Below are 27,777 nucleotides of genomic sequence, written 5' to 3'. Positions count from 1 at the left end.
GGGCAAACGTTTCATCATAGTCCACACCATAAGTCTGTGTGAACCCCTTGGCTACCAATCTTGCCTTGTATCTATTATCTGAACCATCTGCATTGTGCTTCACTGTATAAATCCATCTGCACCCCACAGTCTTCTTTCCACTTGGAAGTGGTACTAACTCCCATGTATTATTCTTCTGCAATGTTTCCATCTCTTCCTCCATTGCCTTAGACCACTTGGGATCTCTCAAAGCTTCCTGCACTTTGTTAGGAACAGATACAGAAGATATTTGGTGCACAAAAGATTCATATGACTTAGATAACGTATGGGTTGACACATAATTGCAACGGGATACTTTGACTTGGCACTAATGGTGGGTTCATATCTTTTTGAAGGTTTACCATGATTGACTCGATTAGGCAAAGTGTATTTGGTAGGTTCAGACTCTTCATCATGATTAACAATATTAAGAGGGTTAGACACATGTTCAGGATTTACCTCAGAATGATCTTCAAAACCTTGGGAACCTTAGTCGGAGTGGGGTGATGGAGGAAGGGGAGTTGTTGTAGAAACTTCTTCATTCAATTGATTGAAAGGAACGAAAGGAACGCTAACTCATTCTTCAGGAACGACAGGAACGCTCGACCGTTCTTCAGGATGTACAGGAATGACTTCAGGAATGAGGGGAACGCTCGACCGTTCTTCAGGATGTACAGGAATGACTTCAGGAATGAGGGGAACGCTCGACCGTTCTTCAGGAACGACCGACCGTTCTTCAGAAACAACAGGAACGACTGACCGTTCTTCAGAAACAATTGGAACGACCGACCGTTCTTCATCTTTTTCATCCCGTTCTTCATCTTTTTCATCATCTTGGCTTCCATTGACCATCTTTTCAAAATAGCTAAACTTCTCCCCCTGAAGAGAAGTGTCAGTGAGAGAAAAATAGCAGGCATCCTCGAAGAAAGTAACATCCATAGTAACATAAAACTTTTTTGTGGGAGGATGAAAACACGTATACCCTTTCTGATGAGTCCCATACCCGACAAAGACACATTTTAAGGCATGAGCCTCCAACTTCGAGCGTTGGTTCTTGGGAACATGAACAAAGGCTACACACCCAAAGACTCTAGCAGGTAGGTTATGAAAAGAAGGAAGGGAGACATGTGTGGAGAGTACCTCAAATGGGATTTGGCCCTGAAGGACACTAGAAGGCATACGATTGATAAGATGAGAAGCAGTGAGAATAGCTTCTCCCCACAAGTACTTGGGCATATGTGCATTAAAGAGGATGGAGTGGGCAACATCCAGGAGATGACGGTTTTTACGCTCAGACACACCATTTTGCTCAGGTGTTTGTGGGCAAGTTGTTTGGTGGACAATGCCTTGTGCCTGGAGATAATCCTGAAACTCATGACTCATGTACTCCCCCCCCCCCCCCAATTATCTGAACGAAAGACCTTAATTTGACCATTGTATTGAGTTTGAATCATGGCTCGAAAGGTTTGGAAATCGGAGAAGACAGCAGATTTAGACTTAAGTAAAACCACCCAGGAAACTCTAGTACAATCATCAATAAATAAAACAAACCAACACATGCCAGTAGGAGTAGGATCACGGGAAGGTCCCCAAACATCTGAATGAATCAACTCAAAAGGGGTAGTGCTTTTATTAGAAATACTTAAAGGATAACTAACACGATGGCTCTTGGCCAAGACACAAGTTTCACATCTAAGAGAAGAATCATTAATGCCCAAAAAAAAAGAAGGCATAGACTTTTTCATGTTACTAAATGAAGGATGTCCTAAGCGACGATGCCATAACCACAACTCACTCAACTTCTTAGAACTCGAAATCAAAGCGACTGGGGCCATCTTCCCTGGTTTCTCCCCTGTATACATCTGGTCCAGATGGAACAACCTCCCCCTCAGATCTCCCCGACCAATAGTTTCCCTGGTAAGAAGATCTTGAAACACAACATACATAGGGAAAAAGGTCACAGAGCACTTAGCTTCAGCATTTAATTGTGGTACAGATATCAAGTGGTGAGATAAAGCAGGAACATATAAGACATTATGGAGTTCTAATGTAGGTGTAACTCTAACCGAACAGGTTCCTAACACAGGGAAGGCTTCACCATTTGCATTGGTAACTTTAGACACAGGTGGTGGTGACAAGTGGGTAAAATAGGATTTATCATAAGTCATATGGTCCGATGCCCCAGAATCAATGATCCAGGTATCTTCCCCAACAAAATTAGAAATATGTAAAACAACACCAATCTTACCACGTCCAACCATGGATACGGAAGGATTACCAGCAGCAGTTGTGTGATCTCGCCCCTCCACACCATAGTAATCAGGATTTTGGACTAAATGAGCTATAGCACGTCCTTGTTGATTAGGTGCTGGTTTTCCCCAAGACGCATGATATCCATTCAACTTGTGACATTTAGCTTTAATGTGCCCTAGCTGTTTGCAGTAGTTGCAGAAAGGACGATTGCCAGTAAGTGATGTAAAGCTAGACTGAGGACGCAACTGTTGAGTATGTGGTGGCACATATTTAGGTGGTGTAGGAGTAGATTGAACTGTGAGACTAGACAATTCAGAGTGAATTGCCTTAGCACTCTCTAGTTGAGCCTCATCCTTGCGAATATAGGCAAAGGCTCCATCAAGGGAAGGAGGAGTAGCAAGCCTCAACAACTCACCTTTTGCACTAGCATGCTTAGAATCAAGTCCATTCAGAAATATGTGCACCCGCAACAAATCTTTCTCCTCATTGTGCAGCTTGATATCATCAGCATTCTTCATCTTATTAGGGCGCCTCTGATCAATCTCCAACCAGATGTTCTTCAAAGCAGCAAAATAAAGGGACACACGTTGTCCATTCTGAGTCATCTTGAATGCCTTGGTGTGGAGTTCATGAATCTGAGCAAAGTCAGAATCATTGAGATACAACTCTTTCAAAGTCTTCCATATCTCAGCAGCTGTCTCGCATCCAATGATTAGTTGAACTACCTCATCGGTCATTGATTTGTAAAGGATGGACATCACAGACCCATTTGAGTTCTGCCACTTTCCGAACCCTAGGTCCATCTCATCTGGTGCTTCAATTGTGCCATTCACATATCCCATCTTGTCAAGCCCACACAGATGGGCAGTCATCATCTTCCGCCAAGTACGGTAATTGGTGCCATTCAACTTAGCACAACCAAAACCTCCAGAGGAGTCTTGATTCAAAGATACCTCCACCTTTTGAACAGCGACATCATCATATCCTTGCCTGACCCTTGTCCTCCCATTGCAATAATAGAGCACAGCGGAATAAAAAGATGAAATTGAGTAGGCCGAAAGAAAACGAACAGTACAGGCTGGAAGAAAAAAAAAACCCTAAAACCCAAATTCTAGGTTTAAAGGTGTGAATACTCTCAATCACAAGAACACAGACAAACAAATCCTAATTACTGGGTAGAAGAAAATTTAAGAGAAATTAAATTGAGAGAATTGAGAGCAATGAGAGAACAAAGAGACAAAGTCCAATACGGATCTTTGCTTTGATACCAACTTGAGAATAAGAACGTATTTGAGAGAATAATTAGATGATTTTATTCTTCTCACAAGGAGGTATTTATACACCAAGGTTACATATACTAACTAGGTAAGTGCTAATTACAATTAAAGAGATAATTACATTCCTAATTGCATACAATAAGTACATTCCTAATAGAATAAGAATATTCTAAATAGGATACGTTGACTCACGCTAACAATAAGCAACTGAAATAGACAAAAGCCGGTCCAACTAGCCACATCCATGGAATGACTAGAGTAAGCGACAGATTAAGCAATAAAATTTGCTTCACACCATACATGTTTGAAGGAAATTGAGTCGAAGGTAGCAGAAAAATTGCAGATATCTCAAACAAGAATATGAATCCTCCAAGGAGCTTGAATTCAACCATTTATACTGTCTAATAAGATTTTAGAATCCTATTCCGCGGATATTTTCCTAAAACCATAAAGACATGCTACCTAAAGACCAACTCTTGAAGCCCAAAATTAATTCGAAATTTTCATTTTTAGGTATAAAAGCAATGTTAGTATGGTCAATGAATTCTAAAGATAACTTATCAGCAAGGAATTCATCCTCAGAAACAGGAACAAAAAGAGCAACATTATCATGTAGAGTGATAGCAAAAGGCAAACAAGAAGTAAGCTGATCTAGAAGTTGAGGATTAGCCGATTAGGAGTAAAAGGAGTATATCGTTGTCATGTACAAAATTGTGTCATTGGATGCATGTTTTTACGGTCTTCTTTAATGCTTGATCGAAGTCTCGCCCAACCCAATCTGAATTGTACTGGGTCGAGTGGTTTAGGTTACAAGTAAGTTTGGGCAAAAAGAGGTTGGTCAAATCCCAACCCAATGCTGTTGGGTCAATTTGTCATTTGGGGCTCAAAGTGGTCACCCCACCAAAAATTAGATCCAAATCGAGCAGTTTTCTAATATTACATAGAGACAATTCTCAATTCTTTCATGGTGCATTCTATGTATTTCACTATTGAAATATTTTTAATTGTTTCCTGCTGGTAACAACGACTGGGATGGCACTTCTTAGAATGCTTATTCCTAACATTGACTGGGATAACTATTGGTTCTCCCTCTATTTTCATCAAACGATTATCATCCCTCGGATTTCCTAGGTTCGAATACATATATGCCCCACCTTTTAAGCAAGAATTACGCTTAACCATTCAAGCGTCCTGCATTTGACTTGATGGCGATTTCTCTTTAGTTAGATCCACTTCTTCTTCTTCCTCACATAGATCACTGGCCTCTTCTAATGGCTTGTAAGTGTAATACGTAGCACAGACTACATAATATATGAGATTCACAACTTGGATTCCACCAGAAAGCCAGTAGAAGTATTCTAGTCTTCCCCGATTGAGGTTCCTATCTGGTAGCCAATTCCTCGTAGAGTCGCCGGAGTACTTATGAACTAGGGTTACGATCACTGTACCAATGTACCTCCCAATTCCTATTGCTATCCAGTTCAGTGCTGCAGCAGTGCTCCTCATGCTTTCCGGAGACTGATCATAAAGAAACTCCAAGTGTCCGACGTGCATGAAAACTTCACAAAGTCCGTGGAGGCATCCCTGAGGAACCAACCAGAAAACAGATATAGGGATGACCGCTTTGGGGTCATCCAGCAAGTTGTGATGGGCAGCAACTGACTTCCTTTTAATCTCCACGAACGATGCAACAAATGTAGCCAGGATGTTGATGGCGAAGCCGACTCCCATTCTCTGAAGGCACGTGATGCCGGAGGGGTTTCCAGTGAAGCGGCGGGAAAGGGGGACGAAAAGGCGTTCATAGAGGGGGAGGGCGAGGAGAGTAGTTAGGAGGCCGAAGATTTGCAAACTGGCAGGTTCAATTTCAAAGGAGTGGGAGATATGCCGGTCCATGCTTCGGGCTTGTTGGATGGTGAAGCTGTGTGTGTGAGAAGATGAGGCCGCGAGTAGGATGGCTGCAGCCCAAATGGGAAGCATTCGCACCATGGATTTGAGCTCCTCAACACGATGGACAGTGGAAAGCCTCCATAGGTTAAGGTGAGCTGAAACATCTTCTTCTTTTTCTTCTTTGGCCTCAATATTGTCCGTAGCTAGCACAATTGCGGCTCTATCAAACCACCTTCAATTGAACAGAGAGTACATATTTAATTAAGAACTATATATAATATTTTAACTCAAGGATTAGTTTAGAACACTCTCGTAATGTTAATTTACATCTTATTTTCTTCCCTTACATACAAAAGAAAAGCAAAGATGTGTTGATCAATTGACATTATGAGAGTGCGTACTGAACTACTGATAAGTTTTAATTCGAATTTAGATTGATCTGCAATTCGTTTCAAGTTTCTTTAATACCCCCCCAACCCACACCCCCAAACAAAAAAAACACCAAAAAAAAAAAAAACGATCCTTTAATACTGTGAGTCTTCTGCTTCAATATGGTCTACTCCATTCAGAATGAAAAAAAAGGTCTACTCCATGCTTTAGCTAGGTTATTGATTAGGGCATTCTCGGTACTGTGGGAACATTTGGCAAAGAGGAACGGAGGGAAAGGGAAAGTCCAGTAGAGAGGAAATATATTGGGTCAAAGTGGGTGAAATTAATTAGATGGAGAATAGTTAGTAATCTGAAAGGATGAAATTAATCACCAAAACTTAGTAAAGGGTGCGGCTATTGCCACCTTACCATTTTCTTTGTTCACCACTTCACCATATTTGCTCATTTCACCCTACATTTTAATTTCAATTATTAAATTTACTTATTTAACCCATTTCCCTTTCCAACAATATGCTTATATGACATATCCAATTAAAAAATAAATGTTTTTAACTAAAATATCTCATTTAATTTATACTCATAAAAAGATTAAAATTTATTAAAATTTCCTAATAAAATCATAATATGATTTACTCTCATTTTTTTTAATTTTTTCTTTCAATTTCAACGTTCTCTATTTCAATCAATGTAAAAAGATTAGTAAACTTACAACTGATCAATGAAGAAGAGATTGATTTTTTTTTCTTTGTGTTTTAAATTTTTACTTTTGGTGTTCACAAAAAATATTGCAAAGATTTTGATGAAGTTAAAAATAATAGTTTTGTGAATTGAATAACGAATTAACAATGAAGAATCAACAAAAAGACAAAAAGATAGTAATAAATTCAAATTTGGGTGGAGAAGATAAAGATTAATGTTATCCAATTAGAAATTAAGTAGTCTTTGTATTTAATTAATTACTTATATATATTTATTTTTTTCTTACATATTTAGATTTTAGAAAATTAGTGTATTTATTAGTCATTTTGCACTTGGGTAATATATAGTCTTTCAATAATTCAAATGTTTGTAGGGTGAACTAAGAAAATGGTAGGGTGGCAATAGCCGCACCCATTAGTAAACCATGAGGGGACGCTAGGGAAAAGAAAATGAAACTTGAAACGCTAAAGGAAGCTAAAAGTGTTGGCTACTATATAGAAACACCTTCAAAGTTGAGGGGGACTTGCTAAACTTCCTTTAATTTTGTAGATAAATTAAGTTAATATGTGTGCATGCATGCCAATTAAAAATTACCTGAATTGATTGGTGTGTAAAAGCTTTCCATGAACAGAAATAGCAGCATCAAGTTGTGGATTTTCAAACAAGAGCTTAGGGTCATGGGGAAACTGTGCATTCCTCTTGTGAAAAGCAGCAACAATTACTTGAGCCAATCTAACCAATGGACTACCACCTGGTTTGAGCTTCTTGTAAAGTGGAGAACCAATCACAAAAGCCACAACTGATAGAGCCATGGCTAAAGTGGGAATGCCAAGACCCCATCCCCATCCCACATGATCTTGAACGTAAACCACGACGGTTAAGGCAGCCAGCGTAGCCACCATCATACAAAAATAGTACCAATTGAAAAAGTTCCACTTCTGAATGTTGATTACTGATTTTGTATTGACCTTGGTTTTGTTCTTGTAATTCAGTTGGTCCGCGGCAAAGGTAACAACGCAGGGCCGGATGCCACCAGAACCTAGAGAGGTGAGGAGAAGAGAAAAGTAGAGGATCCATAATTGTGAACCTGATGCTTCCTTGCACTTCACTTGTGTTGGGCATGGTGGAGGTCGAAATGACGGGAAAACTGCTGATATTGTGATGATGATCAATCCCTATCACGTACAAGATAACAAATTTAAGTAGCCATTTGAACATGGCCGGATCTAGAGTGGACGTGAAAACAGGAAATTTTCCATACCTTTTATAAAATCCTTTTAAGCCAAATCAGAAATCAATTCGTCATTCATTTACACTTTACAGACACAATTTGAAGGTAGCATTGAAATGATCGATAATCAACAATGAGAATTCTAGATTTAAGTTTCTAATTTTCTAATTGTTTAGAATGCACCTTTATGGGTTTCAGTTTTTTGATTGAATGACAAAATTCGTATAATTATATTCCCATTGGTACAAGAACATGAATCATTATAAATTAAGCATAATTCAGATAGGTACAAGCACATTCATTTCGGGTTACCAAATGATAAGGATTGTACCAAGCTATTTTTGTCCTTTAATCAAAACATGGAACAACCTAAAGTTTTAATATAAAATATTTCTGAAACAGAGACCTAAATATAGACATCTATCTAAACAGTTTCTGATTTTTTTTGTCTTTTTTAATTTTATGCAGAATTCATTTTCAAAGTAGGGCTTATAAATTAAGTGAGAACTGTTCCAATGATTGATCTGCAAACCCGGCGAGAAAGTCCACAAAAAAACCAATCTTCTTTAAAACCTCCCTCGTGAATACAATATACATGACAAAAAGTAGAACTTGAAAAAACAAAGTAGAACTAGAAAAAACAAAGTCGGGTTAGAGAAAGAGACCAGTTCATAGATAATGGAGGCTACGGTGATCGTCCAAAATCGGCCAGCAAAAGAGTCGGCAACCAAAGCGCCGAGAAGCGGCATGATGCTGCCCGTTCCGGAGAAGTTGGCGAGGGTGTTAGAGGCCTTCACTAGTGGCAAGTTGAGCTCGTCGGTCAGATACGTTATCATGTTGGAATGGAACCCACTACTAGCAAATCTATCACACATCTCATTTGCTGCAAAACAAGAATGCATAATAGTTACTAAATTTCACTTCCTACTTATCGATCACTTTCAACCGCAACAGAGAGAGAACAAAAAAGTAATCTCTTCCAGTACGTAAGTTATTCTCTAAAAGCCTATCTCAACGATTCTCGAATGCAATACATATATATGATATAAATATTAATCAATAGACTAATACATTCTGGATTTATATACTAGTTATGTCAATTACTTAGCAGCAAGTACAGAAGCAAATTGATTTAAACAAATAATTAAGAAGATTAATTGACGAATATGTACTTATACATACCAAGGATGAATGGCAAGGTTTGTAAAATAACCATATACATGCTCACAACATATGCACACAATCATAAAAGGGATTAAGGCTTACCTTCAGCAATCACTGGCATGGATTCCATCTTATGCTACTGCAAACACGAACACTGAATATAGTCTTCTGTTACTTACCAACTTGCTTCTCAATGGACAGAACAATATGCAAAACGTCGGTAGTAATCAGGGACCAATTCATCTGTATATATAGGTGATTTAAACCTCAAGAAGCTTCCCATTAAAGCTATCCATATCGGTTTAGGTTTCCTAGTTAGATTCTTAATGTATCACAACTTGTAGCCTTCCTTGTAGACTAAGCAATAGATTACTATCCTTAATGAATTGATACACTATTCATTAAGTCACTAGTATTGATTTACTGTTTGTATCCATGTTAAACTAGGATTGATATTAAGCTAATCATCAATTACTTTATGATGATATGTGTTATGTCCATATTTGATCTTACAATCTCCCCCTTGGACTCACACATATCATGCTCGATGATTTGCACCAGAGAACATCAAAACCTACTTAACTTACTGAAGTGCGCGCCAGATAACAAACTTAAATCGAAAATCCATTCCAACATGGTCAGATCACAGTTACTTATGCAGAGCAAGAAACAGTATACATTTTAACAAAAATGCAGAGTTTCAAAACCACAAACACAAGCTCCTGCAATCCACATATGTCAAACCAGAAGTGATACAATATATGTTAATGTGTATCAACAAGTAAACATATATTAGGTCCTACTTTATGTTTCTAAAACCAAAAACTCAAGCAAATTTACTGAACACTGATGGCTTAAAGATATTGCTTGAACCTTAACATCGTGCTTCACATGATTTAAGCCATCTGATAGCAAGTATAACTTTAAACACAAAATCGATAATTTTCAGAACATTCAACAAAAACTGCAGTAATAACCAAAATCTGAAAATACCTCAAAATTTATTAATAATAAAATCTGTCATTACAAACAAGTTGTGATAAACAAAATAAAAGATCACAACTAAAACACAAGAACTCAAAAAACCTTAGAATTTTAAATGCTCCAACTGGACTAACTCTCTACTGAACCTAAGCATCTAAATTAGCTAAAAATTCCAATGCTTGCTGTATGTTTCTGGAATGCTGCTACTGACAATGCCTTAGTGAAAGGATCTGCTAGCTGTGAATTTGTGTCAATACTCAAAACAGCTATTTCACCATGCTTTACTCTTTCTCTAACACTGTAATACTTTAGATCAATATGCTTGGAATTATTTGACCTTTTACTGTTCTTGCTAAAGAAAACTGCAGCCTCATTGTCACAATAAATTACAAGCGTTCCAGCCACAATGTGACTCAATACTTTGGTCTGCATGAGAAAATTCCTAATCCAAAGTCCTTCACACACAGTTTCATATACTGCAATAAATTCAGCTTGCATAGTAGAAGTTGAAACAAGTGTTTGTTTCATGGTTTTCCAAGCAATAGCACCTCCTGCAAGCAAGAACACATATCCACAAGTGGACTTCTTGGAGTCTGGATAATTCCCTGCAAAATCCGAGTCTGAGAATCCTATGAGTTTCAGATCCTCCACTTGCCTATAAACTAGCATATGGCTTTTAGTTCTCTGCAGGTATCTCAACACTTTCTTCCCAGCTACCCAATGTTCATGGCCTGGATTAGATTGGAATCTTGACAAAATCCCTATTGCAAAAGACAAGTCTGGCCTAGTGCAGACTTGCGCATACATGAGACTTCCTACAAGTCTGGCATAAGGCTTTGACTCCATATTTTCCTTTTCAACATTACTATTGGGACTTTGCTTCTTGGTTAACTTATCTCCTTTGGACATGGGAACTTCTCCAGCTGCACACTTCTCCATACCAAACCTCTTTAAAACTTTGGTAATATAATTGTGTTGAGACAAACCAAGTAGTCTCTGTGCCCTATCTCTTTTAATCTCAATACCTAGTACATAGGATGCTTCTCCTAAGTCTTTCATGTCAAAATTCATTGACAGAAAACTCTTAGTATCTTTAAGCAATTTAATGTTACTGCTAGCCAAAAGTATATCATCCACATAGAGTACCAGAAAAATAAAATTGTTCCCAACAGTCTTCAAATAAACACACTCATCAACAAGATTTTCTGTAAATCCAAAAGTAGAAATCACAGAATCAAATTTCTTGTACCACTGTCTAGAAGCTTGTTTTAGGCCATAAATTGATTTTCTTAACTTACACACTAAGTTTTCACTTCCAGCTTGTACAAACCCTTCTGGCTGCCTCATATAAATCACTTCATCTAGTTCGCCATTCAAGAAAGCTGTTTTAACATCCATCTGGTGCAGCTCCATATCAAAATGAGCCACTAAAGCCATGATTATCCTAAACGAGTCTTTTGTAGAAACTGGAGAAAAAGTCTCAGTAAAGTCAATGCCCTCCTTCTGTGTAAAACCCTTGGCAACTAATCTTGCTTTATGTCTCTCTACATTGCCATTTGCATCTCTTTTGGTTTTGAAAACCCATTTACAACCTATAGGCTTCTGGTTGGGGTCAGGTTCAACTAATTCCCAAACTGCATTTTGACTCATGGAATTAATTTCTGCTTCCATTGCTAGCTGCCATTGATGAGATTCACTACTTTCAATGGCCTGATTAAATGTAGTTGGATCATTGTCCTCTGCACAGTCCATTTCAATTTCTGCTTCTTGTAGATAAACAATGTAGTCACTCTCTTCCCCCCCATAAGTTGGTTTTCTTGCTCTCTGTGATCTTCTAGGTTGAGCTACTGGAGGATTTTGAGGTTCAGTTACTTGACCAGTTACGTGGTCAGTTACTTGGTCAGTGACATGAGCAGTGACTTGACCAGGTACAGTTACTTGGGTAGTTACATGGTCAGTGACATGGGCAGTGACATGGGCAGTGACTTGATCAGGTACAGTTACATGGTCAGTGACTTGGTCAGTTACTCGACCAGGGACAGTTACTTGGTCAGTTACTCGATCAGTCACTTGACCAGTTACTCGACCAGGGACAGTTACTTGGTCAGTGACATAGTCAGTTACGTGACCAGTGACATGATCAGTTACATCTTGTTCTAAAGGTAATGCTACACTTAAATTCTCATCTGACACAATTTCCTCAAAAACTGAGGTTAAATCCTCAAGGTTTGTATTGTGAACTTTTTCACTTAGAAACTTTACTTGATGTGTTTCAAAAATTCTAGGTGAATGATGAGCAGAATATAACTTATAGCCTTTAGATTTATCTGGATAACCTACAAAATAGCAACTAACAGTTTTGGGGTCAAGTTTATTCAAGCTTGGATTATAAATCCTAGCTTCTGCATGACATCCCCAAACATGACAGTGATGAAGACTAGGTTTCCTGCCACACCAAAGCTCAAAAGCAGTATTTTCTATGGCTTTGCTAGGTGTTCTGTTGCAAATATAATTTGCAGTTTTTAAAGCCTCACCCCACAGAAATTTAGGCAAACCAGTTGTACACATCATGCATCTAACCATGTTCAAAAGAGTCCTATTCTTTCTCTCTGCAACACCATTCTGTTGTGGATTATAGGGTGTTGTGTATTGAGCTTTAATTCCATTGTCTTGCAAAAACAAGGCAAATGGACCCTTTTGTTGGCCGGATTCAGTGTACTTTCCATAGAACTCTCCCCCTCTATCTGACCTTACTGTTTTGATTTTCTTTTCTAGTTGATTTTCTACCTCAGACTTAAAGATTTGAAAGGCTTTCAATGCTTGTGCCTTTTCTGAAAGTAGATAAATATAACTGTATCTAGAAAAGTCATCAATGAATGTGATAAAATACACATTCCCACAGATAGTTTGATGCCTAAATGGTCCACATATATCAGTGTGTATGAGTTCTAATAAATTTTGGCTTCTATATGCAGTCTTCTTTCTAGTATTAGTTATTTTTCCCTTAAAGCATTCAACACAGTCTGTTAGATCAGAAAAATCAAGTTCATTTAGGATGTTGTTTTTCACCAAAATTTTCAGTCTCTCTTTTGAAACATGGCCAAGTCTTCTATGCCATAAAAATGCAGACTTTTCATTTAGTTTGGTTCTTTTAACACCTGTTAAAGTGCTAGTACTGTTTGTGTTATCTTCAACAAGTAAAATTTCTTGTTGAGCCGTTGAACAACTTAACTGTAAATAATCATTCGAGATAACACCAGAACCAATTTGAACAGAATTTTTAGAAATAAGAATTCCATTACTATCAATAACAAGTCTACAACCAGATTTTACTAAAAGAGAAACTGAAACCAAATTCCTTCTCATGGAAGGTACATAAAAAACATTGTCCAAAACTAACAATTTTCCTAATCCTAAATCGAGCTTTAAGGTTCCAATAGCCTTGACTGCCACTCTCATGCCATTGCCTACACACAGGTTCACTTCATCACTTTTTGGGATTCTGCTCCTTATGAATCCCTGCAAAGAATTAGTAATATGAATAGGTGAGCCTGAATCTATCCACCAAGACTGTGGTTCAACATTTATAAGATTAATTTCTAAAGAAAAAACTGTATTAGAAAAAATCTTACCCTTTTTGGCTAACCAATTTTTATAGCCGGTGCAGTCCTTTTTCATGTGTCCTACTCTTTTGCAAAAGTAGCACTTGAACCTAAATGGCCTGTTTTCCTTGGCCACTGCAGCTGTTGAACTTTTAGTTATGGCTTTGGTAGGCTTGAGCTTGTTCTGGGGCTTTTTCTTCTTAGGCTTTTCTATAAGATTTATGGCTGTAGCAGGTTCTTTTTCTTCCTTAATCCTAGCTTCCTCATCAACACAGATGGATATAAGTTCATCTAAAGTCCAGTTTCCCTTTTGAGAGTTGTAACTGGTCCTAAGATGACTAAAACTGTTAGGCAAGGAATGAAGTGCATAATGCACTACCTGCTCATCCCTAACCCCCATCAAGAGCTCCCTGAGTCTGCCATTTATATTGATCATCTTCATAATATGTTCTCTAACTCCCCCTGAACCCATGTACTTCAAATCATGAAACTCCTTGGTTAGTCTAGCTGCTTCTGCCTTTTCACTTTCTTTAAACTTAGCACCTATGAGTTCCAGAAAATCTGATGCTAGCTCAGGTTCTTCTATACTTCCCCTGACAGTCTTGGACATAGAGGTACGAATGAGATTCTTAGCCATTCTATTGGATCTATGCCACTTCTTGTAAAGGTCAGTTTCTTTCTTGGTGCTCTTTTCATTCAACTCTATAGGCTTATCCTCAGTAAAGCAATAGTCTATATTCTCATGCATTCCCATATAGTTCTCTACAGAATCAAGCCAAGCTCTATAGTTGGTTCCAGTTAACATCAAGACACTGTTCAAGTTCATGTAGGAGTTACCTAAGGAGCAAAACAAAAATTCATGTGAGTTCTTAATTTGTAAAGAAAATAACATTAAGTTTTCTGCGTTTTATTTAGCTTTAAGCAACCAAAACAAGAACATACAGAAAACCTAAACAATCCATACTTGCATTCATATCAGTCCATAACCAAAAACAATGTTAAGCAACACTTTTGAGCAGAAGCATAACATCCTGGAGTTCTTTATCAATATACCATATTCAATGAAAATAAGTTATCCAAAGAAATTTATCCACATCTTTAGACAGAAGAAAAATTTCTAAGTATCCGTATTTATTTTCATCAAGCATGCATATTGCTGTTTTATATTCTAAAACTATACTTGACCACTTCTTTGGAAGATAAAACTGAAGCATAGTTTTAAAACACAAAACACAATTTCAGTTTTGTCACACGATCAGGTACTTGATTAGTTACCTGACCAGTTACATGGTCAGTGACCTGGCCAGTTACATGGTCAGTGACCTGGCCAGTTACATGGTCAGTGACCTGGCCAGTTACATGGCCAGTTACATGGTCAGTGACCTGGCCAGTTACATGGTCAGTGACCTGGCCAGTTACATGGTCAGTGACCTGGCCAGTTACATGGTCAGTGACCTGGCCAGTTACATGGTCAGTGACCTGACCAGTTACATGGTCAGTTACCTGATCATTGTTTTCTGCCAACATCAATGAAGAATGCTTTGTGCATCATAATCACTTATGCCAACAGAAAACTACAAAACCCATGAGCTTTTAACTTTATATTCTACCAAGATTCATCCTTGTAAGAAAATTAAGCTCTCGTATCTGTCAATTTTAAATAATGTGTAAACAAATCTGGGAGATTTTTGTTCTTCAAGCAATTTTACACAATCACAGATACAATACCATATCATCAATCAATTCAACATGCATATTCAAGCATAACCAAAATTGATTTGATTCCAAGAAACCACAGAACAATCAAGAAATTGTAAATTTCATCCGGTCACCATCTACTCTAACCTAACGCACGCCGGGAATGCAACTAGGGTTCTTGAGCACAATCAAAAACACAATTATCATGCTATGAATCGAAATCAATTTCACAGAAAAACCTGTTTTTGCTTTTTCCCCAATTTGCTGCTAAAAATCACAGCGGAAGCGTGAACTTGATATTTAACCAGATGCAGCAATTGACTTAAGTAACTTACCTTGATCAGTTACATGACCAGTTACATGGTCAGTTACTTGATCAGTGACTCGGTCCGTAAAGCAAAAACCTTTTTTTTTTTTTTTTTTTTTTTTTTTTTTGTGTTTGTTTTGCAAAACCCTAAAACGATTTTGATACTTGTGAGCCTATGCTCTGATACCAATTGTAAAATAACCATATACATGCTCACAACATATGCACACAATCATAAAAGGGATTAAGGCTTACCTTCAGCAATCACTGGCATGGATTCCATCTTATGCTACTGCAAACACGAACACTGAATATAGTCTTCTGTTACTTACCAACTTGCTTCTCAATGGACAGAACAATATGCAAAACGTCGGTAGTAATCAGGGACCAATTCATCTGTATATATAGGTGACTTAAACCTCAAGAAGCTTCCCATTAAAGCTATCCATATCGGTTTAGGTTTCCTAGTTAGATTCTTAATGTATCACAACTTGTAGCCTTCCTTGTAGACTAAGCAATAGATTACTATCCTTAATGAATTGATACACTATTCATTAAGTCACTAGTATTGATTTACTGTTTGTATCCATGTTAAACTAGGATTGATATTAAGCTAATCATCAATTACTTTATGATGATATGTGTTATGTCCATATTTGATCTTACAAGGTTTTGATGCCTCCGAGCTTCTTTTCCTTGCTGGTCTTCGTTATATCATCATTCTCTACATTCCCCTCAGCCATTGTTTTGATTGTCCCAGATTGCATCTCTGGTTTTAAATCCATCGGCAATATCCAAGAGGATAACCAATCAGTCTCATATATATAAAGTTATAAACTGAAGTTAGGACAAAAAGTTACTGATCATGCATGATGCAATAATTCCAGATACGTGGCTCACAGTTATCGACCGCTGTGAGAGGATATGTAGACTTGTTTTGTAATTTTATTATTTGTGCTCACAGTTATCGACCGCTGTGAGAGGATACGTAGACCTGTTTTGTAATTTTATTATGGGCAATGATATAGGGCCTCAATGAGGCCTAAGATTTGTGGCCTCAAATCCTAGGTGTCACGCCATGTCAGCAAATATAAATTTTATTTTTTAATTTCACATAATATATCTTGCCACGTCATACTATTGCAACACCAACTCTACCCTTTTATACTTCCTTTTAGATGTTAGGGGGTGAATTACTTACAATAATGAATTTAATTAGGTGACGAAAAAAAAAGATAAGCTATTAATTATGTCTACAAATTCTTTGACCAATATTTTTCTTAATTTAATTAAATTCTTTCCTATAATTTTTCTTTTCACATAGTATTAATATATTGAATTAGGTGTCAAGAAATAGGCATTAACTTTTCTTTCCAAACATTGATTAATTTCATCCAAAAAACTAGCATTAATAAATTGATTTTGGAAAATACATATGTCTAAATTAAGAGGTAAGAAAAAATTTCATGTTAGTAGCAGCCATTAATTATCATCTACAATCTAAATATATTGGGGGGAAAAAAAATAAACTCAAATATAACATTTAAACCCTAGCTACATAAAGAGAAGAAATGAACAAAAGAATATATATATAATTGTATGAATATGTATTTTTCATACTATATATATTTTCAAAATTTACAAGAATCCAACAAAGGTTGAATTCATATACATGTGTTAAGCAAATCTATTGTGATCGAATGTATGTGCAAATCCATTGACTGAATTACATGAAAATTTTCTATTCTTGATTGGAGAAAAAAATTGTTATTGAAATCTAAGCATGAGTATAATGAAAAGAAAAAATGCAAAAAAAAAAAAAAAAAACTAAAATATTTTTTAGAAAGCCAAAATAACATAGTCATTAGATTTTAGAAGAATAAAATGGTATTTTTCTCAAGAGTTACATAGCATGATTTGATAAATAGTTAATGTGTGTAGGTGACATGGCATGACACCTAAGATTGAGGCCATAAATCATTTTCCTTTTATTATTTGTCTTCTCACCATTTTGCTAATACTTATGGACTGGTTTCGTTTTCTTTGATGACATCATGACAAGCTGGTCTTGTCCTTATTATAATGAATTAGTGCGATTTTCGCAAAGCCATTGTCACATTTGGAAATACGTCGAAGGTCGACATCACGTGGGATGCTGCTTTTGTAAGTGCGTTATCATTTTATACAAATATCACATTAAAATTATTAGACAGAATCTTGATTTATTGTATGACAACCCATCGGTTTAGCACAGATTGATGATTGCATTTGCCCAAGAGGGTTTCAGCATTTCATTGAAAAATAAATAAATAAAAATCAAACTTTGCACTACTGTTTACTCGTAGCCTAAAAAATAAAACTCGACTTTTCAATGAATTATCAGTAACTATGGTCTCGTGTGTGACTAGTAGTTTGGCCATTCCAGAGTTTTAATCCAACATATTGGAATTATAGCCTAACAACTAAAAGTCTTTTTGTTTCCAACAACTTGATTTTCTTAAGACTTACAGAAGAGGTAAGAGTTATTTGAGATATGTGAGAGAAACTCTGGCCTTGTTTGGTTCGCAGAAAAGGAAATAATTCCTTTGTCTTTCTCGTGGGAAGGGAAATGAAATTTTCGAACAACTTTCAATTCCGATGTTTGGTAACATAAGGAAAGTTATACGGAAAGTTGTTAAAAAATTTGTAATTGATGAAATAAAATAATGTGTTGTGAGTAATAAATGCAAAAAAAAAAAATGGAGAAAGTGATTCATTTGGAGTAAGGAAGGAACCATTTTCTCCGTTTTTTTCCTTTGCTTCAGGAAAATATTTCATTTCCTTTTGCATTCCAAATGCAAGAAAGGAACAACTTTTCTTTCCTGATGCTTACTTCCACGAATCAAACGGGGCTTAAGCTCCTCTTTTGATGTCCCTCAGTTTTCTCTAGCCTCTCTCCTTTCTTGCCATGGTCATCGACCTCATGGTAGTTTATTCAGAGCAATCAAGGACCTTGAAGCCTTGCACTTTTTTTACGTTTCTTTTATAGGCTTGCTTCTTGGCTTTCGTTACACAATCGTTGATGAGCCTCTTGGGGAGGATGCTGATTAGGCTGATACTATTATACACTGGGGTCTCAAAATTGCTCTTTTTCTCACTTTCCTTTTTGGAATAAAATATCTAAGGTATATTTCAAGTCTCAAATATGTCGTATTTATGTTTTTCGGCTTTTAAGAGGCTTTGTATACTCAGCAAACTGAGGAACCCTAAGGCACTGCCGTTTCTTTGTGCGCTGCCACCAAAACCGCTGTATCGAGCCGGTAACCTAAGTTTTCAAAGATGTTGCAGGGTAACATCTTGCTTTGGAATTGCAGAGGAATTGTTAATGCTGAAACTCAGCGTGCCCTAGTTGACATCGTACTGGTTAAGAAACCAACGTTGATTTTTTTTGTCAGAAACCCTAGCACAGAAGGCTATGATCGAATCAATCACACGTCATTTGGGCTTCAAGGACTGCTTCTGCGTCCCACAGGAGGAGAACTCGCAGGGCCTAGCCATTCTATGGACAGATGAGACTCACGTAAATGTGAGAAGTCATTCCCCTAACCACATAGATGTGGAGGTTGGATAGCCGGGTTCTGATCTATGGTGATTCACGGGCATCTACAAGGTAGCTACATGGGGTGGAAGAGATCGGACTTGGCAGTTGATTGAAACCCTAGTAGCGTAGACCTGCATGTTGCCATGGTTGATGGCAGGGGACTTCAATGAGGTGTTAGTGTGCAAGGAAAAATCAGGGGGGCCTCCTAGGGCTCTTGCAGCGATGACCAAATTTAGAAGAACAATGATCCGGTGTGGATTGAGTGACATGGGGTTCGTTGGAAGTCGTTTTACATGGTCAAACAGGTACACAAAGGAGCGCCTCGATAGGGGATTTCAAACTATCCAATGGCGGCATCGTTTCCCATACAGTAGGGTGATAACCCTAAGTCCATCTGAGTCAGATCACTGTCCATTGCTAATTGAGGCAAACACTGTACTACAAGTCCGAAGGAGTTTCAATAAACCATTTCGATTTGAAGAAGCATGGTTTGGTAAGGAAGATTGTTTGAACAATATAAAACAAGGCTGGGCATGCCTACGATTGGTAATGGTCTACAACAGCTTGGCAGCAAGATGAGGGAGTTAGGGCTTCAGCTGAGTGCATGGCATCGAATTGAGTTCAACAGACAACAAAATGAGATGAGAGTGATCCAAGAAAAGCTTAAGGACTTAATGAGGCAGCCCCATTCAGTTCAGGCATATGAAGCAAAGCTTAAGGACTGTTGCACGTTCAATATAGCCAGCTACTGTCTAATCAGGAGAAATATTAGAAGCAAAGGTCCCGGGCTTTGTGGTTGAAAGAGGGCGATAGGAATACTACCTACTTTCACCGGAAAGCAAGTAATCGAAGAAGTAGAAATATGATAAGAGGTTTGCTTGATGAGAACAATGTTTGGCAGGTGGAATTGCAGGAAATCAACTGACTTCTATCGTCGTACTTTTAGGGAATTTTTTCAGCTAAACAGGTCAATTTGGAAGCACTAGAAACTGTGATAGCTGCCGTGTCACGCAAAGTAACAGATGAGATGAATAATGCTTTGTTGGCTTCGTACACTGATGAGGAGATTAAAAAAGCCCTATTCCAAATGCACCCGTCGAAAAGTCCTGGACCGGATGGTATGTTGCCCTTTTTCTATCAAAAATATTGGGATATTGTTAACCATGATGTATGTTTGGCTGTGAGACACTTGCTTACTCATGGTGAAATGTGGCCGAAATCGAATTATACGTACCTGTGCTTAATACTGAAGATAAAAGATCCCAAGGAAGCTGTACACTTTGGCCCTATAGCCCTTTGTAATGTCATCTGCAGAATTGGTTCGAAAGTTTTGGCAAATAGGCTGAAAACTTGGCTTCCTGAAATCGTGTCCCCACTCCAAAGTGTGTACGTTCCGGGCAGATTAATCTCAAACAATACCTTAGTGGCAAATGAGGCAGGACACTTCATGCATAAGTTAAGGAACCAGGAGGAGGGTTTCTTCTCTCTCAAGCTTGACATTTCCAAGGCTTATGATAGACTTGATTGGTCGTTTATTTTTGCCATTCTAACAAAGTTGAGTTTTGCATCTCAATGGGTTATCATGCAATGCATATCCTCTGTGACCTATTCTATTCTTGTACAAGGAGAGCCTTCAGCTAAGATCACTCCTACACGAGGCATCAGACAAGGTGATCCTTTATCACCTTATTTATTTTTCTTTATAGTGAAGGATTGTCAGCGCTAATTTCACAGGCTGTGCAACAACATACAATTCAGGGTTTAACTCTGTGCCCTCAAGCCCCTACCTTGCATCACCTCTTTTTTGCAAATGACGGTATTATCTTTGGCTCTGCCATAGAGGAAGAATGTTTGCGGTACAGATTGATTCTGGATACTTATGAGCAGGCCTCAGGACAACAAGTAAATTTCCAGAAGAGTAGTGTTGTCTTCAGTAATAATGTGTCGTAGGATAGGCAACATCATCTGGTAACTATTTTGGGGGTGCAATGTGTCAAGGAACATGATAAGTATCTTGGATTACCCATGAGGGTGGGAAGATCTAAATCTGCCATCTTTGCATACATCAAAGAAAGGTTGACAAACAAGTTGGTTAACTGGAAGGCAAAGATCCTAAGCTCGGCAGGAAAGGAAATTCTCATCAAAGTAGTGGCTCAAACCATGCCATTGTATGCAATGAACTGCTATTTGCTGCCAAAAACTTTGTGTGATGACATTCATCAACTATGTGCATCTTTCTTTTGGGGAGACACTGGTGACAAGAAAAAGATTCATTGGAGGAGTTGGGAGAAGTTATGCCTCACCAAACTAGAAGGTGGAATGGGTTTTAAAAACATATATGCTTATAACTTAGCAATGCTTGGAAAGCAAGGGTGGAGATTACTATCTAATCCTCAGTCATTGATTGCTCGATTATACAAGGCCAAATATTTTCCTAATTGCTCCTTCTGGGAGGCAGAATTGGTGGACTCTCCATCCTTCTCTTGGAAAAGTATTTTAAGTGGAAGACCGCTGCTTAAAGCTGGGGTACAGTGGTGTATTGGAAATGGGATTCAAGTCAGCATTTGGAATGATATGTGGATACCAAATTTCCAGCAATATTTGATCCACAAACCTCCTGATTGTGTCTTTGAGCTTGTCTCAGACTTAATTGACGCACACACAAGGCATTGGATCCTAGAGGCAGTTCACACAATCTTTCCACCTGACATAGCTCAGAAGGTACTTAGCATTCCACTGAGTTGTCAGAATAGGTGGGATAAACTGTGCTGGAGTCCGGAGAAAAAGGGATGTTATTCTGTTAAGATGGCTTACTGGATTGCCCGAACTAAGGTACTGGAAAATGTGCTTGTCTCTACCTCTCATGGTAATCCTTTTCTGGAGCTGTGGAGAAGATTTTAGCAGGCTAAAGTACCGGGGAAAGTAAAGATTTGTGTGTGGAGAGAATGCTCCAATTTGCTTCTTACAAGAGCTAAACTTACCTCTAAGGGATATGAGGGTTATCTCCGATGCCTCTTGTGTTCCCATCCGTATGAGGACACATCTCATCTCTTTTGTAAGTGCCCTAATGTCGTTGCTATACTCACAGCACCTCCTTTTAACTTTGGAAGAAACCTAATGCCTCAGGTGGAGTTCAAAGAATGGATGCTCAAAAATGCTTTGCATCTAAAGAAGGAACTGTTTGCGAAGCTCTTGATGATTCTATGGGCCTTGTGGAAAAACAGAAACAATTTGCTGTGGAACAGTACAAAGTAATCAGCTGATGCTTAGGTTCTCAGCTCGTTGGTGTGGTTGGAGGATTTTACCAAGGCACAACAAGTAGAGAAGTCTTCCCACTCAAAACCGAGGAAAACCTGGAAACCGGCTGAGTCGGGAGTTTGGAAGTTAAATGTGGATGGGAGTTTCATTCCTAACACAACTCTCGGTGGTGTGGGAGGTGTTTTAAGAGACGGTGCAGGTCAGTTTCGAGCTGCCTTTGCAAAGCCGATACCAAATGTGGCCTCTGCCAGGCAAGTAGAGCTTCGAGCTGTAGAGGAAGGTTTAAACTTGGTGGCCACCTTACAATTGAGCACAGTAGTGATCGAAACTAACTGCATGGATGTTATCTCGAGCATTGCTGATATGCACTCTACGGATGTGCATGATGAAGGCATAATTGATAATATTCGTCAAGAACTCCATCAGAGAACTAATATCTTACTGCAGCACACACCAAGAGCATGTAATCGAGTAGCTCATCGTTTAGCTAACTCGGCCTATGAAGACTGTAATTCATATGTTTGGCTAACGCAACCTCCAGACCTCATTCTGGAGCTACTTAAGAATGAGTGTAAACCATTGGGGTAACTCCCCCCCTTTTGAATGAAATATTCTTTGGTTCAAAAAAAAAAAAAAAGTCTCAGAGATGTCCAAAACTACTAGTTTGTCATATCTCCAACATGCTATACACTCAGTACATATGTACGTCATTATCTATTGAATAATAATTTATCCTTCTGTGATTTTTGATCAAGTAGTCATATTAGTTGGTTTACTAGCATTTCCAATAGTTTTTCCATAATCTTGTACCTTTTTTTCTCTATCTTAGAAAAAAATAAAGGTTTTTTTTTTTTTTGGCTCCAACAGGTTCCATATACTTATCTTCATTTTAGAGATTTTAGAGAAGGGTATTTGTCAATTTACCCCATTTCTAGAGATTTTTTTCTCACTTACCCCATTAAGTTTTTTTAATTCCCTCTTACTCAAAACACTCTAAGGTGGTCTTCTCTAATACCCCATTAAGGGTTTTTTTTTTGTTTTTTAATTTTTTTTAATACCATTTTACTCTCACCCCTTTATTACTTAGAGAGAGAGAGAGAAAAAAAAAAACTATAGGAGACTTCGCCAGAGCCGGTCACCAGTCACCATCCTGCCAACTTTGGCCTGATTCCTGTCACCGGTCGCCGCCCCCTTGATTTTTCTGAAAACCTCGCCGGAGATCCCCAAATAGGTCTTCGGAGATTTTATAGGTCGCCGGAAAAGTTTATTGCCCCAATAGACGTCTATTGCTCCCCATTGCCCCCCAATAGACGTCTATTGCCATCCAATAGAACTTTCGGTAGCAGTAATGAGAACTAATCTTCTGAAAATTAGACAAATAAAACTTTGATTAAATGAAAAAACGAAGAGATTATATCAATTTAAAAACGTCTATTGCACCCAATCTTCTTCTTCCTCGATTGACCGGAACCCTCTCTTCTTACTGCACCAAATCCCACAGGCTATCAGAAACCATACTCATCGTTTCGGCTTCACCTTCTAAAGCACGGACGATGTCATTTCGTCCATGACTCCTCCTCTGGCGCCGGTGTTGAAGTCCTCTGCCTCAATTCATCCAAGACTCCTGTTGAAGTCCTCTACCTCAATTCATCCACGACTCCTCCTCCGGCGCCTGCATTGAAGTCCTCTGTCTGTAATTGAATTCCAATCGGTTAACCACGTTGGCCGGTTTCTAGAAATTCTTGGTGACCGAATACGACGGCGACGAGGTGGCTGGCACCGAGGCTCTGGGCCGGGAGCGTGAGGAGGGAGGGGGAGAGAGAGAGAGAGAGAGAGAGAGAGAGAGAGAGAGAGAGAGAGAGAGAGAGAGAGAGAGAGAGAGAGAGAGAAGCATGGCATCGATGTATTTTTTTTATTAGGCGGAGGGAAAAATTGTCAATTTAGTTTAAATTGGCTAATGGGGAATAAAAGGGTAAGTGGGATAATTTTGTCTAATTTTGGTGTTTTGGGTCAAGGACCCTTTAGAGAAAGCGAAGATAGAAAAGCATGAAATTAACTGTTAAGAAAAAACCCTAAGTGTGCTGCTCTGAGCACGCTCCCAAACCCTAATATTCAGAAGACGTTTTTCATTAATCTTCATCACAATTTCACACTACGTCATCGATCGACAATGTCACTGCTTCCTTTACTGCATCCCTGGCTCTGACTGTGCGAATGTTTTTGACATTTCCGGTAGGATAGGCAGAGCACAGCATTCAGTAACGTAGTCTTACCTAGTGGCGTGGCCCCTATCATCCCAACCTGCAAATCTGAAAAACCTTTGATACTTCTTCAAGGGCGTTTGGGTCCTAGATCGTGGCTTCAAGATCCAAGAGCAGGATCAGAATCATTTTGTCCTTACGTTTGATTAGCTTCGTGACCACAACAGTGCTCTAAAATTCATCTACCTGGGCAGTGGGTCTCCTCCGCGAGGAATGGCAAATCGGTGGATGTGGGCGGGTGGGTTAGCGTTAGGCCCCCGCCTAGGTAGGTGACTAGGCGCCTGAACGGTTGGGCGAAAGGTGCTGGGCGATTGGGCTAGGCGGCGGTGATCAGGTTTCGGGTAGATCCGAGAGGTCAAATATAGGTAGACGCGCACAAACGACAAAGTTTTGGATTGGAAAAAAGAGAAAGACGGGTTTGGGAGAGAGATGCTGAGATGGGTTTGGTGAGGAGATTTGAGAGGAGGGTGGATGGCATAGCAGCTTTGGAGGGGTTTGAGGGTTTTAAAGATAGAGCTTTCTTGGTTTCAAAGGCGACAACTTTTTGAGTCTGAAACGAGAGAAATGAGAGAAAGAGGAGATATGGGTTTGGGGTTGAAGAAGAAGAAGAAGAGCAGAAGAGGAAAATGGTGGGTGGAGTGGTAGATATATATATATATATACACACACACACACACACATATCCTATCCAGAGCGAGGCCTCACTCTGAAATTAAAGTGCGAGGTTGGAGTTTAGGGTCACTTTTCGGTCTCATATCCACATCTCGACCGTTCTGATTTTAGGTACTAATGTATAGATCATCTTTGAAAAATTTCAGCCAAATTGATGGTCGTTAAGGCATTGATAACTGCCTTAAAGCTAGTACGGTTCAGGTTGGACAGATTCAGTTCATCCACTTGTTTAAGCGAGTTAGATACCTTAAAGATTATTAATTTGGCTGAAATTTTGCAGAGATGATCTATACATTAGTACCTAAAAACTGAACGGTCGAGATGTGGATATGAGACCGAAAAGTGACCCTAAACTCCAACCTCGCACTTTAATTTCAGAGCGGGACTTCGCTCTGGATAGGATATTCGCGCATAGATGGAGAGAGAAGAAGATAGAGATTGGGATTTTTTTTTTTGGACAATAGAAAATATACTTTGTTTAGCTAGCTTTTTTTTTTAAAAAAAAATTTACTGTAATAGTGTGTGGTTTTTTTTGTTTTTGTTTTTGTTTTTTCAATTTTATTACTCTTTAAGTCATTATATATTCTTATGTATATAATTATGTGCTATAAAAATAAAAATAAAATTACAAAAAATACAAAACCGCCTGGGCTCTAGTCCCTTGGCCACCTTGGACCACAATAAGGTTTTGCGAGGAGGCCGATGGCATTTTAACTAGGTCTCTATTATGCTTCAAGAATAAGATGGAGTGGCACTACTACAATCTCTGGCACTGAACTCACTCTTTTTCTAGGTTCACAACACAAACATCCCTCGCTCCTTCGTTTAAGGCACCCAAAAACTTCCCTAATATTGCTTAAGTGGCTGGAGATTTCATTGAGTATGATGAGAAAATATTTGATAATCAAGGCAAAGTCAGGGTAAGGGTATCACATGAAATATCTAAACCCTTGTTCCTCAAGAAAACCCTTAAGTTGGCTCCTCGGGTAGAAGCATATATTTCCTATTTCTTTGAGAATCTTGTAGGGAAATGCAACCTCTGCAACCTGATCTATCATGAGGATGATAGGTGGACTGTGATAGGCAGTAGAGTTTAGCCAAATCTGGTGCACAACTTGGGGGAAAAACGACTGGAGATGACCAGTCCTTTTATTGACTTCACTACAAATTAGTTTGTGAACAAAACTTTTAAATTCTAGGGAATCCAAACTTCTATTCTGCCTTCACTTGGAAGAAGCTTGTTCGGCTCAAAAGAGCATGGAAGTGGTCATAGACCACCAGTGTTACGAGAGAAGATTGGAAGTGGATGTAGTACCTGGAAATTCATTATTATTTTTCGAGGATTTTCCGGAATTTAATTAGTGGTTGTTGGATGATTTCGTGGTTCATGGATGAGGCGGCAGTGTTTCGAAAGAATTTTTATTCAAAAAGTTATGGTTTTAGGGGGGGTGCAAAGGTTGACTTTTTATACATTGGGTTTCTCCAAAAACTTCATTCACAAAAGTCGTAGAGCATGTTGATAAGAGTTCGTGGACATGCGGAACGCGGAAATCGGAGTTCGTATGAAGAAGTTATGATCAATGGAAATTTCTGATATTTTTAGAAATTACTATAAATAGAATTTTTCTATTTTGGGATTTCATTATTTGCATTTTCGGAAAGTAGCCGAAATAGGAAAATTTGAAATCGCTTCGTTCTCTCTCCTCGAGCCCCAGGATCCGGCTTTTTCTCGCAACTCCGGCAACCTCCAGCTTTGAAACCTGGACAGACCTCTTCGCCTCCTTGTTCTGGTCCTCCTGGTGGTGGCCTCTAGCGTCGATTCTCGGTCATGGTGGTGCAACAAAGTTGCAAACCCGAGTGCAGTAGAACCCAGTCGAAAATCCTAGCTTCGGCGACGAAGTGGCTTCAAACCTTCTGTTTTAAGTTGATAGGATCCTCCTCAATCGACCCACGGTGGTAGTTTTGATCGATTCACGTTGGAATCGGATCAACTCATGATGAACAGTGCGTGGGTGCTTGTGACGGTGATAGTCGGCAATCTAGGCCTACTTGGCTTGAACCCCAGGTATTAAAGTTGCTCTACTTGGTATTCTTGACATTTTGGACAGTTAGATTAATGTGGTTTTAAGTTTTCACCGGTGGTGGTTGTGCAACCACCTGTGGCGGCGTTTAGGCGGTGTTCCGGCCATGTATAGGACAGTTTCTGGTTTTAAATGTCATCTACTCGTCGATATGAGCGTTTTGATATATAATACAAAATTTTTGGAGATCGTATGAATATGTTATGATTTTTACGGTTTTGAACCATTCGATTATTCAATCCGTGAGGATTCGAGTGTTCGATCGACTTGTGGTTTTGACCATATCGATCGCAAAAGTATGTCGGAGACTTTGGGTGGTCTCGGATGTGGTTTCACCTTGATTGGAGTCACTTTTGGGGTTTTAGTTCAAAACGGGGGTTTCGAAATTTAATCGCTTGTGTTTCGTGTACTAAGT

General features: G+C 38.7%; 1 protein-coding gene across 1 annotated transcript; it reads right to left on the bottom strand.

Moving 5' to 3' along the window:
- Positions 1-4,509: 4,509 nt before the first annotated feature.
- Positions 4,510-16,276, bottom strand: LOC112197806 (protein NRT1/ PTR FAMILY 3.1). The gene is made up of 5 exons (XM_040517792.1): positions 16,180-16,276; positions 8,938-8,954; positions 8,421-8,638; positions 7,119-7,699; positions 4,510-5,667 (listed from the first exon to the last, which is right to left on the bottom strand). The coding sequence occupies exons 1-5, from the start codon at positions 16,251-16,253 to the stop codon at positions 4,731-4,733; spliced, it is 1,827 nt and encodes a 608-aa protein (XP_040373726.1). The 5' UTR covers positions 16,254-16,276; the 3' UTR covers positions 4,510-4,730.
- Between the last annotated feature and the right edge of the window lie 11,501 nt (positions 16,277-27,777).

Source organism: Rosa chinensis, chromosome 4, assembly GCF_002994745.2.
Source record: "Rosa chinensis cultivar Old Blush chromosome 4, RchiOBHm-V2, whole genome shotgun sequence".
Classification (NCBI taxonomy): domain Eukaryota; kingdom Viridiplantae; phylum Streptophyta; class Magnoliopsida; order Rosales; family Rosaceae; genus Rosa; species Rosa chinensis.
Note: the sequence above shows the minus strand (reverse complement) of the source record. Positions and strands in the feature narration are given on the sequence as shown.

Bases quoted from the DNA above. Each gene is read 5' to 3' on its own strand.
- LOC112197806 (XM_040517792.1), bottom strand. From the start codon at position 16,253: ATGGCTGAGGGGAATGTAGAGAATGATGATATAACGAAGACCAGCAAG. The intron at 7,700-8,420 runs GTCTCTTTCTCT...TGTACGTGATAG, and splicing joins CCTCCATTATCTATGAACTG to GGATTGATCATCATCACAAT. The intron at 5,668-7,118 runs GTAATTTTTAAT...GTTCAATTGAAG, and splicing joins TTACACACCAATCAATTCAG to GTGGTTTGATAGAGCCGCAA.